The sequence below is a fragment of the Lolium rigidum genome, chromosome 5 (genome assembly GCF_022539505.1).
Source record: "Lolium rigidum isolate FL_2022 chromosome 5, APGP_CSIRO_Lrig_0.1, whole genome shotgun sequence".
Taxonomy (NCBI): Eukaryota; Viridiplantae; Streptophyta; class Magnoliopsida; order Poales; family Poaceae; genus Lolium; species Lolium rigidum.
The window spans coordinates 215,075,905-215,096,173 of NC_061512.1; the positions used below are offsets into that span (position 1 = coordinate 215,075,905).

Below are 20,269 nucleotides of genomic sequence, written 5' to 3' on the forward strand. Positions count from 1 at the left end.
CAATAAATAGGGTTTTGCGCATTTTGCCATTTTTTGCATGGACTAAAATCGCATCTAGATTTGGACAAAATTACCCACCCTGCCACCGGAAAATTGAGAAAAAAGATTCAATATTTTAGTCTGTCATATCTTGAATTCCTGCTTGGGGTGCACTTGCGACTCGCTCGCTCGGGATAGGAAACATATTAGGCAGGAAAGAGGTGGGCGACGGGCTGCTCGTGATGGAAGTCGATGGTCAGCTGGCAACGGGCGACAACAACCTAACCTTCTGAACCCAGCATCGCCACAATGTAGAAGGAGACCTCGAGGTCCATGTGCCTCGTCCTCCCTCCCATGGTGCTTCGGCTACCGAAGAAGCGATGCAGTATTTCCAGCACCCATTGGTACCATGCACAACGTCAATCGACTTTGGGTCAAAATTCGTATGCGGCAATGTTTCTAAATCCAATTAAATTCCGCTAATCTGCGGACGTCACGCAAGATGCGAGCTACGTACTCGCCGCCGGCCGCCACATTCTGTGGATCGCTGACCTCACTCTGTTAGATCTTCTTCCTCTTTCGGATCAAGGCCACCTCAGCCGTGTTGTGTTGTGGCTGGCCACCAATGATATTAAGACTTTGTTTCCATCGGGCGTCTAAGTGCAAATTAACCACGTCTTTATGCGGTGTGTGCGATCTAAATCTGAGGGCCAAGAGTCGGGCGGATGCACGGATACACAAAACGCTGGGATGCATAAGATACATCGCCTACATTGTGTGCTTCTAAAAGATATAATTTTTATTTTCCGTTGCAACGCACGGGCACTTTTGCTAGTGTATTTATAGGGGAGTGTCTTTTTTACATTACGAATTTGTTATTGTTGATGGCGGATAGAGGAGAAGTGGTTGATAGACAGTGAAACAACCTGTGCACGTCGATGGTGCATGCTGGAATGGACCACTAGTTCGTTACAGAATGGACCACTAATTCGTTACAGAATCTCCTGCGTTTTTTATTTGTGTGGGAGATTGCACAATGGACCACTAAAGTTACGCTAAATTTGGAGAACCAATCGGTGGTTGGGTGTTTAGGAGGGCAGTGGCACCATCAGCCCACCAAAGTTCAAACCTCAGGTTTGACACTTTGGTGTCTTAGTCGACAGTAAGGCGCTCGTGGTGACTTCGTCAGTCTCAAGACCCGTCGGATGAAGTTTCTTGGACGCAGTCTCTTGGAGGTGCTCATAGAGGTGGGGTGTACATGTGTGCGTTCATAGGGATGAGTGTATGTGTGTATACGTGAGCGTCTACGTTTAGACCGTGTTTCATAAAAAGAGTTACGCTAAATTTGCTTGAATTCAGAAGTGCATGTTTATGCTAGCTAAGGTGCAACTTTAGGTTTAGGTTGCTACTTTAAGGCAACTGAGAATTAGCAAGAGAAAAATAATTTATATTTTCACTCCACGGAGATCAAGAGCTTGTCCACCCCAAATAGGGTATATACCATTGTAATAGAAATTAGAGTGTGTATCCACACTCAATGGTTTGCAAAGAGCATAGTATGGTGGGAGATCATATTTTTTCCTTTAATTATTGCATGGTAGAATATTGGTTGAAGGAGAACATATATTGGGCTACTGCAGGTTGTTTGGGTGCTACATAGTTTCAAGAACATCTAGGCCGTTCAACACATTTCAATGGACAAGATCGTGGTGGGTTTGTCTCCCTCTGTAACATTTGCAGTCCACATCCTCTGAACTATCATATCTCTTGCGAAATGTTCCTGAAAGGAAGCTGCAGTTAGCCTTCTCCCTGGCTCGACCATGGATCCATCTCAGCTTTCTGCTTGTTTACCCTTAGCAAGTGTTGTACTGATTGATCCCGCGGTTGGAAGCTTAATGCTCCTGTACCTGTCTACAGGTACATACTACTTGGTGGCCCGTACCAATCTTACTAGATTAAAAAAAAATCAATGAACGACCAGAAGAGAAGTAGCAAGACGGTGGATGTAGGATACAATGAATGAACAAATGGATTCTTATTGTGCAGCAAGCAAACGTTAGAGCATAGAAAGTGAGTGGTCAGCTGCTCCATGAAATTAGCTTTGATTTGGGGGTGATTTGAACACATGACACGAGAAATAGCAAGACAATGGATGTAGGAGACAAAACGAAATGAATAGATTCTTGTTATGCTGCTAGGTTGAGAGCTGAAAAGGTTAGCTGCTCCATGAACCAAGCTTCAATATGGGGATATTTGAATCTCGCGTGCTAGAGAAGGAGAAACATTAGAAAGAAAGGATCTTGAGTCACAATACAAAAGAATGATGGGACTAACTTGCTTTTTCCCCTTGGTGGGTGGCAGATCTAAAGTCACGTTTGATCATATCCATCCAAATCTATTGAACGGCCTATATCCTTGGAATCGAGTAGCACCGAAACAGCATGTAACGCATTATGGGAATGCTTCCCAGAAATGCATGTGGCAAATATGTAGGTAAGTTGGTTCATGTGGCCTAGAGGTACACGAGAAACACTCCAACTCCCGAGAATCTTACTTGACACATATTGCATCTCTAGATTTATGTCAATCTTATAATAGTTTTACTTTAATTTAAGGAAATACCTGCCTTTTGAAAATATATGAATATTTTTCCTTTTTCTCAGCCATACTTTTTTTTGTATTTCAGCCATTGTCTTTGTGTTAACACACTACTATAAATGTGAACATTATTGTATATGAATATTAATTTAGAAGTGCATAAATATTTTTGTTACACGTGAACAATTTCTATGAACTGTATGAAACGAAACTTAAGTAATGAAATTATATATTGTATTGGTAAATTTTATAACATGTCTTGGGCAGCATCAAATACTGCCCACCCTTCAGGTTTTTTTGAGACAACACTTAATAGGCCTCCTATTCTCTGCACACAAGCTGTGGACAACAAGTAAACCATAGGAAGATATATATATGTTGTGCTTCAACTTGGGCCGGCCTGTGCATAATTATAGGGCCAGCCTTGTTACATACGATACGAGGGCTTTACTACTGAGCAAAAAAGATGCTGACGAGGTAGGTGTAACTAAACCCTAAACCCCCAAGCGCCCTCGGCCCTCGCCTCCCGGCCGCCGGCGACCCTGCCCACCACCGAAGCAGCCAGCAATGGTCTCCGCCGAGTACTCCGTCGACCTCAAGCTCTCCACGCTCCTCAATGAAGCGCGCCCGAGCGCCGCCTCCCTCCGCGCCGCCGGGGAGGCCGTGGACGCCGTCGCTCAGCTCATCAAGAGCGTGCCGCCGCAGCAGGTGGCGCCGGAGGCCGCCTCGGGCTTCGTCAGGGACCTGGGCCTCGCGGCGGAGAAGCTGACATTTTCCTTCCGGCCGCCGGAGGTGGTGCGGCTCGCAGGGAGCCACGCGGCTGGGGCGGTTGCCAGGCCCGACGTCGCCGCCGACCTTCTCGTCCGCTTGCCTAAGGTATGTGTTGCACTTTGCTTTAGTCAATTTATTAGTTCAGGGAACTGTAGTAAGAGGATTTCAGCTCAGCTATGCTATGTTCATTGGCGGAGCCAGAAATAGAGCAAGTTCGGTCCTGGTGCTAACTTATGGACGCAACAAATTTTACTTGACTTCAACTTGTATATCATATGATACCATCCATATCATCCGTAATAAGTTCAATGTATGCTCTTCTCACAAAAGAAAACTCCATCAATTGTATACATGAAACACTCCCAATCAATCACCTCCTGAACTTGATATCTCAGGAATGACTCCCAAGGTCATAATTCTCAGCAACTGAAGAATCAGGGGGACAAGCCATCTCAAAAAGGTTTGGAAAGCAGGTTCTCAAAGAAGTAGAACCCACCCATATATCTAACCAAAATCTACTTCTCCTGCCATTGCCCACCACATGCTTTGCTCCCCATGTGAACCAATGTTACTAAACTTTTTGTAAAGGGACCTCTTGAACATACAATTCTATAGAATTATAGAATCATGAAACAACATCTAATTACATCTAAATATCCACATGTTACATATAAACTCAGAGGTAATGGAACATAGCATAATGAGGGAGGCCGGAGGATGTAGCTGGAACGCTGTGTCCTGTATGGCCTGGCATGTTTAGCATCTGAGATGCTCAAGCAAAACAGGCCAGGAAGTAGAAATTCCCAGCAATAGGTGACGCGGTGCTACAATTGTTCTTTTGGTGCTCATGGGCTCAATACTTGTGATTATGGTCTGACATGCTAATATCAGAATAGCTTGTCCTTTATGTGCCGCTACTGGGCTGGTGCTACAGCCTGGGTAGCACGGGCTGTAGCTCCGTCCCTGGCTATGTTGTTCAATCAATCCTGTCAGCAAAACCTCTTGTTGGTTGACAAAAATACAAATACAAAAGCGGCTAGTCTACATGGAGTCAGTTCCTTTTGTCGATCTAATGGAACAAGATGCCATCCATGACAAACATTACTCCACTTCTTGATATCCTTTTTGGGTGTTGCACGAATTGGAATCTCGTTGGTACTCGTCCAAATTAGTAATATTCAAAGCGCTTAAGCTTCTATAGTTGTTTTAGATTAACATGCCTGTTCTCATGCAATACTGATTTATTTCTGCTGTTTATATAGGAATGCTTTCATGAAAAGGATTTCCTGAATCACCGGTACCATGCAAAGAGGTGTCTTTACCTCTGCGTCATCGAAAAGAGCTTGAATTCGTCTCATTTGATCCGCAAGGTTTCATGGTCTACCTTCCAAGACGAGGCACGGAAGCCTGTCCTCCATGTATATCCAGGTAAAAAGTTACTGTAACCGTACTTCCTTTTTTCACTTTAGTGTGCATTCCAAGTTAGTAGACATGCACTTGACTGTTAGTCCTTGCCTTCTCTTCTCATTTTGCAACACTTCCATCGGCACAGAGACAGAAATCGCAGAACTTCCTGGGTTCTATGTCAGGATAATCCCGTCCGCGAGCTCTTTATTCGATGTTTCAAAGCTGAATTTGTCAACAAGGAACAATGTCCGTGCATATACAAAAGGTAACATGCTTACTCTAGATTCACTCAAACGGTCAAACCCATACCTTTGGTTTTTTAGTGTAGGAATATCTTATTAAGGTTGACTGATCAGATTTGCATTGCAGATGGCATAAACCAACCGACACCTAAGTACAATAACAGCATACTGGAGGATATGTTTCTGGAGGAAAATGCAGAATCTATCAGCTGCACCTTTGCAAATTGGAAAGCCTTGCAAGAGGCATTGGTTTTACTAAAAGTATGAGGTTCATCTTCAGTTGTAGTTCTTATGAAAAATAAGCATTAAATGTGCACATGTCCAGAGCAGGTTTCTGTTGTTTCAGTTCATAGTTGTTGAATCTTGTTTCTTGAAATGAACTGAGTGACACCGTCAACAACTATCTGAAAGAAATACTTCTATATTTACAGTGCAGCAGAGGTCTACTTATTGGTTTTTTCCTGGATGGCAATCTAATATCTTGAAATGCAGGTTTGGGCACGTCAAAGAACTTCAATATATGCACATGATTGCCTCAATGGTTACTTAATATCTGCCATCCTTGTGTTTCTTACAATGGACTCTGGAGGAAGCATAATTACTAGATCCATGTCCAGAAGACAAATTTTCCGTGTTGCAATCAATTTTTTTGGTACATTCCAAGCAACAGAAAGTTGATATTCCGTATACATTTACCATTGTTCACTATATCATTTTGTTTACTTGTAGCAACTTCCAAAATTTGGTCGAGGGGGTTGGTGCTTCAGCCAATAAAGAAGCGTACGATCACCAAAGAGGTCTGTCAACCTGCTGCACATTATATTAGCTGAATCCCAAAATGATTACATCAGTGTGTACTGTGTAGGCTAGTTTCCCATAGAATAACAGGAATAATATCTTCCTTAGAAAATCATAGTTTCTCCAAATAAGTTATTTACCTTAGTGTGAACATGGTGTGAAATATTTGATATCGCATAGCATACTTAGGTAATATACTCAGCTTGTTTTACTAACTACACCATGGGTGTCGGGTGCACCTCTGTCTCTAATTCGGCAATGGGGATACCTAATAGGATGGTAATCCCTCCGCTTGTAAATATAGATCATTGTCCATGACTTGCTTGCAGTGATGTAATATCAAATCTTTTCAATATTCCTTCTCATTCTTATGATCTTCTTATCCATGATTTTTTCAGTACATTGCTCATCTCGTGAGAACATTTGATGTTGCCATATGTGATGTATCTGGCCATGTCAATGTGGCATTTCGAATGACAAAGTCGGCATTTTTAGAGGTACGTTTGACTGAAAGTAATTTTGGAACACCAATTCCTTTCCCACTTAACTGTATTTCTGTTATTCACTTCTCATCTACATGTACGCACATACACAATCTTTGCAACTATGATATGAAACAACCATCCACGGTAGAAGTTTAGCTATCCTTGCTCCTTACGTTCAGAATATTACACCTAACAATTGTAATCAAACTTTGCATTTTCCTTGGCTTTAACTATTATAGTCTCCACCTTAACCCAAATAATTTTGTATTCAGCTTCAAGATGAGGCAGCTTGCACACTTAATTGCCTTGATAAATGCAGAGATGGTGGATTTGAAGAGCTTTTTATGACCAAGGTTGACTTTGCTGCTAAGTTTGATTCATGCCTGAGGTATGTTCAGTTAAGCAAGCATGATATGCCACTCCTGTGCATGTTGCGATTTTGCGTTATGCCCTTTTTCGTAGTCACTATCTTACCTAGCAACGCAGTACATGCTGTGCTTGGGAGTCTGTGACAATCTATGAGTAATCGTGCGGTTGACTGATAGATTGATTTTAGAAGTCATGATTTAACTGATGAATTTTGTATATATTCCAAAGTCTCACAAGTTGGAAGATGACGAGCGGTTCCAGTTCTTTACTTGCTAGCCTCAACTTAGATGTCATTTTCCACTGCACGTGTTCAGTTTTACGTTCATATTGAACTAACTTAGTACCATTAGTCTAAGAAAGCTTGTTTTTACCATCAACTCGCAAATTGTAATTTCTGTTTGCAATCCAAGCGTAATTTAAGACTGAAGCCAAAAAGCTTATCAAGTTCTCAGATGATATTTCTTGCTTTCTCTGTCAGGGTTAACTTGAAGGGGAACTCCAAAGTTACTGCGTTAAGCTTTTGCTTGGATGATGAATCTTGGCGAGTACTTGAAAAAGATGTCCAGTCCTTGCTGCAACAAGGACTTACAGATAGAATAAAGATGATCCGCGTCCTGTGGAGAAGCACACCTTCTGAATGGAATATAATGGATGTACGTGGCATTTGTGTACTATAACTGAACACTCACGTTTGCATTTCAATCTAGTGACAAACATAGCTTTATAGGGTTTCTCAGAGTTTGGTACCAGCCCACTGGTTGTCGGCGTAATGCTTAGCTTGTTGGAGAAGAGTTATCGTTTTGTTGATATTGGTCCAAATCCTGAGAATCGTGATGAGGTGATTTCCCTTCTACAGATAACATAGTAATGATTAACTGTAATAAATGTGGTCTAACACATATATCATTGTGCTCATAAATCCCAAGGCTATTAAATTTAGAAAATTTTGGGGAAAGAAAGCTGAACTTAGGAGATTTAAAGATGGGGCTATTGCTGAAAGCACAGGTAAATGTTGCTTTTTTTTGTCATTGCCTGTGAAGAGCATACACTTGAATAAATGTGATACTGCTTTTAAACTGCAGTGTGGGAAACTGAGACTTGGGAGAAGCACACAATCATCAAAAGAATCTCTGATTATGTGCTTACCAAGCATTTGCTGTTGCGGAAGGAAGATTTGACTCATGTTGTTGATCAGCTTGACTTTTGCCTTTTGGTTGGCGGGAAAGGTAAAGTTGTAAGCTTTATATCCCGTGCTTTACATGTCCTTGGTTTTGGATTTTAATAAGTTTTGATTGGAATTATGCAGATCCAGTGTCGTCTTCTGGAGCTTTGCTTGGAGCCTTTGATAATCTAACTAAGCAGTTGCGTCTGCTGGATGATATTCCTCTTAAAATAACCACTGTGCAACCTCTAGACTCAGGTTCGACAAAATATATATTATTCTTTACATATCCTGCTCATTATTCTCGCTGTTTCACTACTTAACTTCTGCTTATGCCAGCTTTTAGGCACACATCTGTGTATCCTCCTGAACCTCATCCATTGGCATATGAAAAGAGTTCTCAGAAGCTACCGAAGTTTGCACCAACTTGTATTCGATCTTTGGAAGTCATGATTCAGGTATGCCGCGTGCTAGTTGTGTTATATATCACAATGGGAAATTACTACTCTCTCTGGTCCTAAATACTAGTTGCAGATTTAGTCAAAGTGTAGGCTAAAATGTGTCTAGGTTCATTGAACCTGCAACAAGTATTATTTCTTCCCTGCTCAGTACCTTTTCAGATCCTGCTCTGTATATGTATGTTAGCCATGCTTCGTTTAAGAATTTGTTTTTCACAAATCTCTTTCCTTTCACAATTCCAATGACAGCTCGAGGGGTCTGGTAACTGGCCCTTGGATCCCTTAGCCATGGAGAAGACAAAATCTGCATTTCTTCTAAGAATTGGTGAAAGGTATGTGACATCATTTCTGAACTACACTTCTTTTTTACTTGTTTATGAACTATTCTTTGCTTATGTTCAATTCCTTCATTGACTTGATCTGATGTTATTTCAGCCTGGCGGATCGAGGGATGTTTGTAACAGCCAGTGAAGATGAGGTCAATGTTCTTACATCTGGCTATTCGTTTTTGCTTAAAATATTTCATGAAAGAGGTCTGGTGGTACAAAAGCAAGGTTAGCTTCTCATTATATATGCATTTTTCTATTTTTATTTTTCTAACTGGCTTATGTAGAAAGATCTTGCAGTTCCATAATTTTTTTTCTTCATCTCTCAGCTGCAGACGCTAACACACAAAGTGATCCATCAGAAGATAAGGAGCTCTTTCTGCGGAGCCAGCACTCAAGCATGATCAATGGTCTGCACGGTCGTTACCAAGTGTATGGGCCGGTAGTCAGGTAATCATTGAGGTTTTGAAGGGTGTTAGCTAACACAGCATACCTAAAAATCTAGATTATACTTACAATGCTCTTTCTGTTTCAAAGGCTAGCAAAAAGATGGATTTCTGCACATCTATTCTCTTCATTTATCTCAAAGGAGGCAATTGAATTGGTGGTTGCATACCTATTTTTGAAGCCATTTCCATTTCACGCCCCATCTTCACGGGTTGCTGGGTTTCTTAGGTACAACTCTGAGACATTTCATTTTCATCCAGTCTCCTATTTACTGTTAATATTACTAGTTGATGCTTTATCCATTTCATACTTTTGTCATGAGAATAGACAGCTCCAAGCAGTCATGCTGGTTATACTGACAATGTCTTCCATTCTTCCTTGCTGAGAAAAAATTGGCAGAAATTTGGCTTCTATATACGGAAGTGAACATTTCTGTTAATATAATGATAAACCCAAGATTTTATGTCCTAAAATATCCATTTCAATAAATTTCTTTGTTGTACAATTAAGACACAATATTTAGAGTATATCAAGGAGTGATACCAATGTTTTGATGAAGACTGTTAAAGAATATGTTATTTTTCTTGATATAAATGTGGTCCAGCATCAGACATAATGATCTGTGTTGGACGAATGGCATATTGCTGGTGAAGGCTTATAGTTATCAAGTTATAACTTCCAGGATAAGAGAACCTTTATTACGATAGGTTCTTGTAACTATGTTTACCAGCCTTATCAGCCCATTAAGTTTATTAGTTACCTTGGGAGTCACCCCCCTCACACCTATTTCACTAATCAGTTGGGTTTTTTACTGGTCTCACAAGCCCATGAAAGCTGTATTTGTCCTCTTACTAGTTATTAAAAAATGACAGGTTCCTGCGATTGCTGTCCAGTTTTGACTGGACCTTTTCACCCATGGTCGTGGACATAAATAATGACTTCAACCTGAAGGATGAGAAAGAAATCAATGTTAGTTCTCTGATTCTCTCTTTTCTGTTTTGACCTCTGAATTAGCTGTCAAGCTGCTAACATATTGCTGGATATAACTACAGGAAAAGTTTATGCTGAGCAGAAGATCTTATGAGCAAAATCCTCATGATATAGAGCCTGCAATGTTTCTGGCTACATCGTATGATAAATCGTCTGAAGCTTGGACAAAACATTCACCAAGCAAGTCGGTAGGTATTTATCTTTTTTGTACAGATGAAAAACCAATTTCCATCATTGAATTCTAGTGGACATCAATGATAAAGCTAGGGAAGTAAAGTGACAAGCTAATGCACTATATTTTGTTTCTTGTACATCAATGACATTTCTCAGTGTTGTACTGGTGTTTCGTGGTATCATGAGAATCATCTATATCACAATTCTTGTAACCGCATCTTGTATGGCATTTCTCCATGATAAGCATGCATATGACATAACCAACAATTGCCCGAAAAGCAGTGGCAATGAATGTCATAATCCGTTGAAATGCCCTATAAGGCTTTGCCGGAGAAGCATCTAAGCTAATTACTAGTTGGTTATAGAGTTTTAGTTGTGGAACCAAATAAGTCTGTTTTATTTGTTCACCGCCTGTTTATTTTATTATCACAGGTTCTCAAACGGATGGCTTCATACGCCAAAAGCAGCGCTGAGCTGTTAACAGATCTCATCGTTCATGGTCAATCAGGCCAATATACATGGGAGGTAAGGTTTTTCTATCACTTTTTGTTGGTTCACTGTCTCATTTGGTTTTGATTTTCTCATTTGCTGTCACTTTTTGGTGGTTCACTGTCTCATTTGGTTTTGATTTTCTCATTTGCTTCATTTACTATAGTGCCTCTTCCAAACACCTTTAAGCAATTATGATGCTGTTATACTACTACATCAAGAGAAGCTTTGTCGTCCTCAACATGTTCTTTTTCCTGCTGATACTCCTAATGGTTAGTTCACGTGTTAGTATTTGTTGCTAACCTGAAGCCAAGATAATATGCAACTCATTTTCTGTATTCTAATGCAAATAACTTCTGGAACAACCTTACAGGTAAGATGGTAATCAAGGGCAATCCAAGTAATGATTTCCACCCTTATATGCCACTCAGTCAAAGTGTTGTGAGAAGCTCAAGAGATAAACTCTTGTTAAATTTCGACCCTACCACATGCTTCTTGCGAGACTTGAAGGTAAAGTTGAAGTTCTTGAGTTTTGATTTCATAAAGATATACATTCAGAATAGTGACGCTATTTGTGCACAGTGCGCATTCCCTGTGACCTTCAAACTGTGGCATGATTCGGTTGGAGGAGACGCAATTGGTCTTACATGGGAGAACTCGAAGGTATTTTCTAACTGGCAGCTTGTGCTGTAAAAGACCGTTTCCTCCGTTTGATCTTCCCAAAAATGAATATCCGAGTTGCTCAAATACTGCATTGGGCTATGCTGGGCAATCTGTATCTGGTTGCTAATAGTATTTTTTTATCATGTGGAGCTTTTCCGTTTGTTGCATATCAGAGGTACTGAAGTTGACTTGGTATTTGTTTATCACAGAAGCGTGGCAGAGATGAGGCTGAGGAAGCCATGCCAGATCCAGCTTCTATACTCAAGGAGGTTGGAGACGTGGGTAAAGGTTTGGTGAGGAGTGTATATCTCCTCAAAGCACCCAAGCTTCAGTAACCTTTTGGGTGAAGGATCTTGCTGAGGTTGCTGATGGGCACGAGAGCACCTAACCCAGTTTCCTCCACCAGCAAGAGATAGAAGGAGCGCCCACCCAGTGGATCAGATGTTATTTATAGCAATGTATAAAGTCTGCAACGATATCAGTGGTTCTCCTTGGACTCTAATCGGAAGATGGAGTCTGCAACAATCTGTATCCCAATTTTGATTCTGAGTTGCAGAAAAGTATAGCAATGTAGTTGTATTGCCTGGTTATGTCATTTTTTATCGGCGCAATGATGCGCCACTTTGACTCGAGATGGAATCAACATTAAGGAGGTTGGAAAAGCAGGGTTATATGAACATTTGCATTTGATTGTATTGCCAAGCAGAATTCTCATTTAAAATTGCATTTTCGAAAGCTGTTCAGATCTGTAATACAACCCCCCTGTGCGCTGGTTTTGCCCATCTTCACCTCCTTCGGCAAGCAAACTCCTGAAGAAACGCACTTAGAAATTACTGAAGTAATGAACCAACTGGTAGGGTCAGCTGCCTTCAGTATGGGGCTTTGTGCCACTGAGCCATACTCAGTAACTCAGATGCTCTCCTGCCAGCTTGCTTTGCCTGCGAGCCTCTCACCCACCGCGCGGCTTCTCCTCGACCTCTTCAGCGCCCTCGTCCCACACACACACACAACGTTACACATGCTGGCAACGGTGTGAGGTGTCGCGCTATGTCAGTGGGGAACTCTGTGCTGGGGCGCTTTGGGATGAATGTTGACAATTTCAAAGCTGTTAAAGATCCAAACACAGGCTCGTACTCCATGTCTTTCCAGAAATAACATGTGATGATCCATACAGAGTAGTGATGAATCCGGCTGTGCATACTGAGTCTCTGGACACCCTTGCTGCCCTACCGTGGCTCACAGTTGGTGTGTTCGGGATGTGTCGCCATCGATTAGAGAACGCGACGAGCAAAGCGAGGACGACATTTCTAGGGCGCGTTTGGTTGGCTGGTATGGTGGCGCAAAAAACAGTCTGTTGGATTGATTGGCTCCCCGCGTTGTTGCACAACACGGTTCTTAAAGCATCATTGGGCCTAACCCGGTAGGAACATCTGAATCGGTTGTTTTCAACGAGCCATCCATATCTGACGCCGAGATGATGTAAAAGAGAATCTTTGGCTGCACGAGCGGGGACGAGGACGGAGATGGCGCGAGCTGCGGCGCGCACCGGCGAAAAGCGAAAAGGGGCGGGAAGGATTCCGTCACCTCCCGCCGTGCCCCCTCCTCCACTCTCCCCCCCCCCCCCCCAAATTTCGAGATCCACATCCCGTCACCAAGCAGGTAAGCGGCGCACAGATCTCCGGTCGGCGACGGCAACCTGCATCTCGGCTTCATCTTCTTCCTCGTGCAACACTTCTTCACCTTCGGCGATGATCGTAAGGAATCCCTCACCCCGGTTGCTCGGTTATGGTTAGATCTTGGTTAGGAGTTGTCGGATCCGCCTAGGGTTTGAACTTGTTGGTACGGTTAGTCCTAAATAGGGTGATTTATCATGATCTTGCTAGGGTTGTGTTGGTCACATTGGTCATTCCTTGTTTGTCCCAAATGGGCTGAGTTATCATGATCTTGCTAGGGTTTGTGATGTCCACATTTGCCATGTATTGCTTATCTGATTTAGCATGATGTCACTATGGTTTGTATTGTCCATATTAGCCATATCTTTGCTCTCAAGTAGATTCACGTTCTCTGTACTACGCCATATCTTTGCTCTCAAGTAGATTCACGTTCTGTGTAGTACTCTTTCTGTGATGACTTTAGCCAGGCCATTGTCTGCGTTGGGGACTCCCATATTCCGTCACAAGTAGCCGATTCATAGCTCAATTATGAGGCCAAGGTGTCGGTCACCCCTCTGCCGGACGGTAATGGTCTTGTGGCTGGTCTCGTGGCTCAGGTAGCGGCATAGGTGGTGGCGAGGATAGCCGTCCCTAAGAGGAGCAATGCCAAGAACCGCACTAACGCGGAGAAGGCCTTGAAGGCCTCACAAAAGGGGAACGGGACCATGAAATGGCTCCCCTTCATGTCCAACTTTGTCTTGGAGAAGATGTGTGCGTCGATCAAGACCGGAGTGAGAACTGACAAAGGATTTCAAGGAAGTTCATCTGACTGTTGTGGCGAAGGTCCTATTTAAACATTGTGGTGTATACGTTAGCTCCACTCAGGTGTAGAACCACTTGAGGAAGTAGCGGAAGAGGTGCCTCATCATTAGCAGGCTCTGCGATCTAAGCGGAGTTCAGTGGTGTGGAGCAAATGCATCATCCTTCAGGCTGAGCACTACCACAGGCACGTCGCGGTAAGCACGCTCTGTCCACCTCACTAAAAAAATTCATCACAAACGTGCACAACTAACATCATTGTCCCTTCATATGGTAGGATCACCCAAGGGACACGGAGTTCCTGAACTCGCCATTGCAAACTATGATGAGATGCATGCCATCTTTTCCTTCGGCCTCACCACCGGGAAGTTCATGGGATCAAGTGAGCCCATGTGCACGCCTCCATCTGCACCTTCAGTTGAGGATGTTTTCACTCAGGAGTCTGACACGGTCATCCTCGATGGGCCACCTAAGAAGGTTGTCGACGCGTCTGAAAAGCTGAACGTCGGCAAGAGGAAGAGAGGTACCTTCGCCCACAACGAGCTAGCAACCTTCACCAACATGATTGTTTCTATGAAGGACGTCGCAAAGGCCATCCGGGACAACAAGCCCATAGACATGCACCCTCAACTGTACTAGGCGGTCATGGACATGGTTGGCTTCACCGAACAGGATCTCATGGCGGCGCTGAGCCACCTCGTCAACCACAAGGCCCAGAGTTCCAACTTTGTGGGCATGAATGACCCACACCGCATCCTCTGGCTGAGGAACTACCATGCCAAGTACCACTACAACATGTAGTGGTGCCCTTGAGGGCGTGGGTGAGGGGATGCATGCATCGAGGTGATGGAGTTGGCTTATGACTTTATTATGATGATGATGTACATTTTGGTTGTAGCTATGGATGAAAGACTTCTGATGGCCCCTTTTTGTAAGTATGATGAGGTGGTATATACTAACCCCTCTTGTGATGGTGAACTTGCGGTGTTGGGATGAGACCCACTTTTGGTGTGGTGCTAATATAACACCATAATAGTGTAGGATGAACTTGTGATCCACTTTTGCAATAACCATGCATGCCCTTGTTAGTTTATCATTTGATGTCAATATTTGTGTTGTTCCCTTGTGACTTGGTTTGTAGTTGTGTTGCTCTGTTGTGATCGATCAACAACCTTACTTGTTCTTCTTTTGTCGTGCTAGTGGTATGTGGTGTTCCGAGGAACGGTTCCAGGAATCTACAGCTCATGGAGGATCTGTTAAGACCAAGTCAGTGGCTACTCCAACAACAGCTACAGAGGGTATGAAACATTGGAGGAGGCACAACAAGAGTACCAGAGCTTCTTGGATGATTAGTCCATGGCAATTGAGGCCATCGATCATCCAGTGTCGTTAGCACAGCTACCGCCGGAGGTAGTGCCTACTCTACAAGGAGCACCGGAGGTAGATGAGAGAAGGGTCAAAGATTTCATCATCGTCTTCCTGATCGTCGTGATCGTGAGGATCTTGTTCTTCTGAATGGTCTGTGATCGGATGTAACATTCTATGGCATGGTATTCTCACCCAATTTGAACTGTGGTAAGACAATGGAATTGCAATTTGTGGAACCGAATAGCTGAATTATGTTTCGGTGCATTCAAATTGGGCTGCAAGCAGGCAACGAAACAACGGGGCCTATCTTCCCTCTCCGGTGCAGAAAATGGCTTTGTCGGCAACCAAACAACATGGATTTTATGGCCTAGAGCTCGTATGGAACGCGCGGTGTGTTCCATCTCTCTGGCGCAGTGGTACCCAAATCGGGCCCAGGCAACCAAACGCGCCTCTAATGACGGTAGCGATACTATTAGGAAGGTCCCTCCACATGGAGGTGTGTTGGTAGCCCAACATCAGCTTAATAAGTTCAACACATATTAACCGTTGATCGAGGTTCACAACCAACGACTGAGTTGCCTCCTTGAGAGGTAGACATGAGAAAATACTAGAACACCACAACCAAGTGATAAGAGAGGAAGAAGTATAAGAGGTGATTTTTGTTTAGATTTTTGAGATGGTGTTTGGAGGCTCAGATATTTCTTAGATCGGCACCAAATCACGTGAGCTTGTTCCTTACTGTAAGTACTTCGATCTGGTTACCTAGTTTGAGATTTTGATCAGTGGGAATCAGATTTGAGAGTGGTCAGTTTCAGCAGTTAGCAGTTTTGGAAGACGAACCATTTGGAAAGGAAAAATTGTACAATTGAGCTAATTTATGGTCTCTATGTTGGGAACTGATATGTCTGCTTGTCTACCAAATTTGGTCCTGATTGGTTCTGTGGTTCAGCAGTTTGCTGATACTGTTGGGGACATAAGTTGTAATATCTTGGCTTTATTGTATCTTGCCTCTTATGGTTGTTGTTGCCGGTGGGCAACGAGCCGAGTGTGATGTAATCTCTAGATGATCTAGAGAAGACTCTCCGGGTTGCTCATAGTGAATCTTGCATGGACCGGTTGGTCCATACACGTGGTTTTTCCATCCTCAAGTTGAGGAGGTTTTCCACGTAAATCCTTGTGTCACTTGTGTGTGTGTTTGTATTTGTTTTTCCGCTGCATATCTATTGGTTGAATCTATCCTCGAAGTTTATCTATTTCATACAGGCATAGGTGGGTTTTCTATCATCCTCTCTGTTATGCCATGTTGCCCCAACAAATTGGTATCAGTGTTGAGGGTTCAGTGTGTACTCAAGTTTCAGAGCAATGTTTGTTTTGGGTTGAGTGCATTTGTTTGTGTGAAAGATGGAAGTGAATACCAACATAATGATATCATTAAATGGTATAAATGATCAAGCTTGGAAAAGCAAGATGAAAATTTTGTTGTATGTAAAGGAATACTTGAAGCATGTGTTCTTCAGTGTGATGCCCGAGGATATGAAGGAAGATCAGTAGGAGGTACTTCATCTACAAGCTTGTAGGTTCATTCGATAGTGGGTCGATGACAATGTTTTGAACCATATCATCGATGAGACACACACGTGCACCTTATGAAAGAAATTGGAGGAGTTGTATGCTCGTAATAAGGTACCAACAAGATGCTCTTTATCAAGAAATTGATGCATTTTAGGTACAAGGAGGGCACTCCAATTGCATATCATGTGAATGAATTTGAGGGCATTATAAATCAGTTATCTTTAATGGGAATCACATTTGAAGATGAAGTGAGAGCCTTGTTGCTGCTTGGCTCATTAGCGGACACTTGAGAGACTTTTAAGGTCACCGTGTGCAATTCACACGTATTGCATTTTCACTTGGAACCTTGTGAAGACCAAGGTAGTAAATGAAGAGGCTAGACAAATTGCCGATAAGAATAGCTCTTCCTAACACTTAGAGGTGCTAGTGACTCAGTCACGCGGGAGAAGCAGGAGTAGAGGCCCGAGTAAGGGTCAAGGAAGAAGTAGAAGCAAATCAAAAGGCAACTATGTTGATTTTGTGTACCATCACTGCCATGAGAAGGGCCACATCAAGTGGCAATGTGAACAATGGAAGAAAGGAAAAAACAAGCAAGTTCAGAGACAAAATTACAGTGACACTGGGAAGAATTACTGCGGTAGAGAAGATCATGTCTCTCATGCATGAGTGATAGCTCCCTAGTGCAGGAAATTAATTGTAGTACTTTTCAATAAGAAAAGTTGTCGAACCCACGAGGAGCTGAAAATATTGGTTAACGGAATTGACAAGCAAATAATAATAAAGATTCAATAGTTTTTGGTGTTTTGAGTGTATAGTTTGCAATAAAATAAAATGCAGAAAGTAAATAGCAATATGCAAATTCTCTCAATGAGAGAAAGCCCAATCCTCTATGCAGCAAGAGTACAAACTCAAGTGTGTGTGTATTCTTATATGAGACAAGTGTTCCCGAGGGCGGCATGGATTTATTAGCATTAGAGTTCTACACAACATGGTGATTTTTTTTGTCAAGTTTCATTCTATTAGGGGCGGAGCCTAAATTAGGTGCAGCCATAGATATGAGAAAATACACCCCTTATGATGGATCCTGGAGCCATTTTCATGTGCAAGTATGGGAATCATTAATACATAAATGTCCCACCATAGCAATAAGATCATTGGTTCCAGGCATAAACCCCTCTAATGCAACTCAAAGTATTGGAAACGGTTTCTGTCATTCCGTTCCTTCCAACACTCATTCATTATATTGAAGTGTAGCCCAATGAGCCCATATAGGTGAAGTAATATGCAGTCGACGTTCGCATAAAACCATCATAGAACAACATAAAAGATAAAAACTTGACCAAATACTCATTGCACATCATATAGAATCATAGCCATATAATCCTATGCCCTCGGGAACATGGGGAACTAATCACAAGTGACAAACACGATATGTACCAGAGGCATAATGGTTACAACACAATCTTAATATATAATCTCTCCACCAAATAAAGATATAGTACCAATCACAAACATGCAACTAGCCTCAAAACGATATTCGGGGTTCAATTCAACACAAACTATGAGGGGGATGAGGTCGATCTCGAAGATGGTGATGGTGGTGATGATGGTGCTGATGGAGATGTTGATGAAGATGCCTCCCCCAAGCCAAGGAGGAGCGGTGATAATGATGGCGTCGATTCTCCCTTCACCAGAGGCACCGGTGTGGCAGGATCTACCTCTCCCGGAGTAGGAGAGGACTTTCACCGCCGCCGCCGCCTCAATAAATTTTGGGAAAAATATGGCTTAGGTTTTTGGGCAAAACAGGGGCGAACAGGGGGGCCCGAGACAATGCCCAAGGGCGAAACGGGCATGGGTGGCACGCCCAGCCAAGTAGGGCGCGCCACTTATCCTATTTTCCCCCTCGTGGATCCTCTCGCGTGATTCTTTGGCCCACGGTGCTTCTTCGGGTGAAAAACTGATCAGGTCTTTTTCCCTTGATTTTTAGGCGTCCAGAAGGTCCTGAAACAATAAAAAAATGAAAAAATAGGTTTTCTGCCTCGCGGGAATTAAATACCAATGAAGGGGACTTTCTAGGAAATCAACTAAAAATGCATAAATGTAGTATGATGGCATATACTAATAAAAACTAAACATATATGTGAAAATATTGATGATGCAAAATACATGTATCAATGCGGAACATGATGGCAGCAGTGGTTCTACCGTTGAGGAGAGGATCACATCATTGTAGTTGCTTATGGTATCAGCATCCTTGCAGATGGTGATGAGATGACTTGGCTACCGGACAGTGGTGCTACCATACATGCTACATCTCGTAGAGAGCTGTTCACAAATCATACACCATGTGATTTTGTGTCGTGAAGATGGGAAACAATGATAGAACACAAATCATTGGAAGAGGAGATGTGCACTTGGAGACTAAAAATGGTACGACGCTAGTCCTCAAGTCGGTGAGGCATGTTGAGGCCCTACGAATCAACATTATCTCGACATGAGTACTTTATGGAGATAGGTACTTGAGAAGATTTGGAAATGCATAGTACAAGCTCACTAAAGGAAATCTAATTGTTGCTAAAGGTAACATAGTTTATGTGTTGTATCATGTTCATGCTAAGCTTTTTGTTGCTTGTGTCAACGCATTGCAGAAAGAAGATGTGTGTGCTTAAGGGCACAAGAGACTTGGGCACATGAGTGAGATAGGTTGATAGTGCTAGTGAAGAAAAAATTGTTCAAAGGTGTGAAAGGTGTTCACATCAAAAAAATGTTCAGATTGTCTAGCTGGGAAGCAACACGGAGTTGCATTGAAGAGTCAACCTCCTCATAAGAAGACCGAGGTATTGTACTTGGTACATTCCATTGTTTTTAAAATGTGGTTCGGTCAATGGGTGGAGCAAAGTATTTTGTCAAATTTATTGATGACTTCACCAGGATGGTTTGGGTCTATGTATTGAAGACCAAAGATCAAATACTAAGTCTATTCAAGCAATTCCAAGTCTTAGTTGAGAGAGAAACTGAGAAGAAGATCAAGTGCCTTTGCACTGATACTGGGGGAGAGTATATTGAAAAATTTGATGCCTATTGCAAGAAGCAGGGAATTAGGCACCAATTTACTCCTCCGAAGACACCACAGCTGAATTTTGGAGAGAGTTAAATGGTTGAAATCAAGTGCAATGCTACCAAAAAATTATTGAGGTGAAGCTCTGCCGACTTGAATTTATCTTATCAATCTCTCACCAAGTTATACATTGCAAGGAGATGTTCCAAACAAGGTCTATTATGACAAGGAAGTCTCATATGAGCACACGAAGGTTTTTGGGTGTAAGGCCTTTGTTCCTATCCCTCAAGATGAAAGTTCAAAGCTTCATTCAAAGACACTACAGTGCATATTTCTTGGATATGGAGGTGATTAGTTCGACTACAAGTTGTATGATGCAACAGCAAGAAAGCTTGTGAGAAGCAGTGATGTTGTGTTTGTTGAAGACCAAACAATTGAGGTT

At 42.5% G+C, this 20,269-nt stretch overlaps 1 protein-coding gene across 1 annotated transcript; it reads left to right on the plus strand.

Annotated features, from left to right (window-relative positions):
* The first annotated feature begins 3,144 nt into the window (after nt 1–3,144).
* Nucleotides 3,145–12,053, plus strand: LOC124657063 (nucleolar protein 6-like). The gene is made up of 25 exons (XM_047195683.1): nt 3,145–3,453; nt 4,611–4,776; nt 4,907–5,020; nt 5,125–5,258; nt 5,490–5,649; nt 5,727–5,794; nt 6,194–6,292; nt 6,553–6,668; nt 7,128–7,302; nt 7,377–7,487; nt 7,576–7,654; nt 7,732–7,875; nt 7,956–8,069; nt 8,151–8,269; nt 8,519–8,601; nt 8,705–8,823; nt 8,925–9,045; nt 9,133–9,270; nt 9,915–10,011; nt 10,095–10,220; nt 10,639–10,731; nt 10,862–10,967; nt 11,069–11,205; nt 11,278–11,358; nt 11,568–12,053. Exons 1-25 carry the CDS (start codon nt 3,145–3,147, stop codon nt 11,691–11,693), a joined length of 3,135 nt encoding a protein of 1,044 aa, XP_047051639.1. The 3' UTR covers nt 11,694–12,053.
* The last annotated feature ends 8,216 nt before the right edge of the window (nt 12,054–20,269 follow it).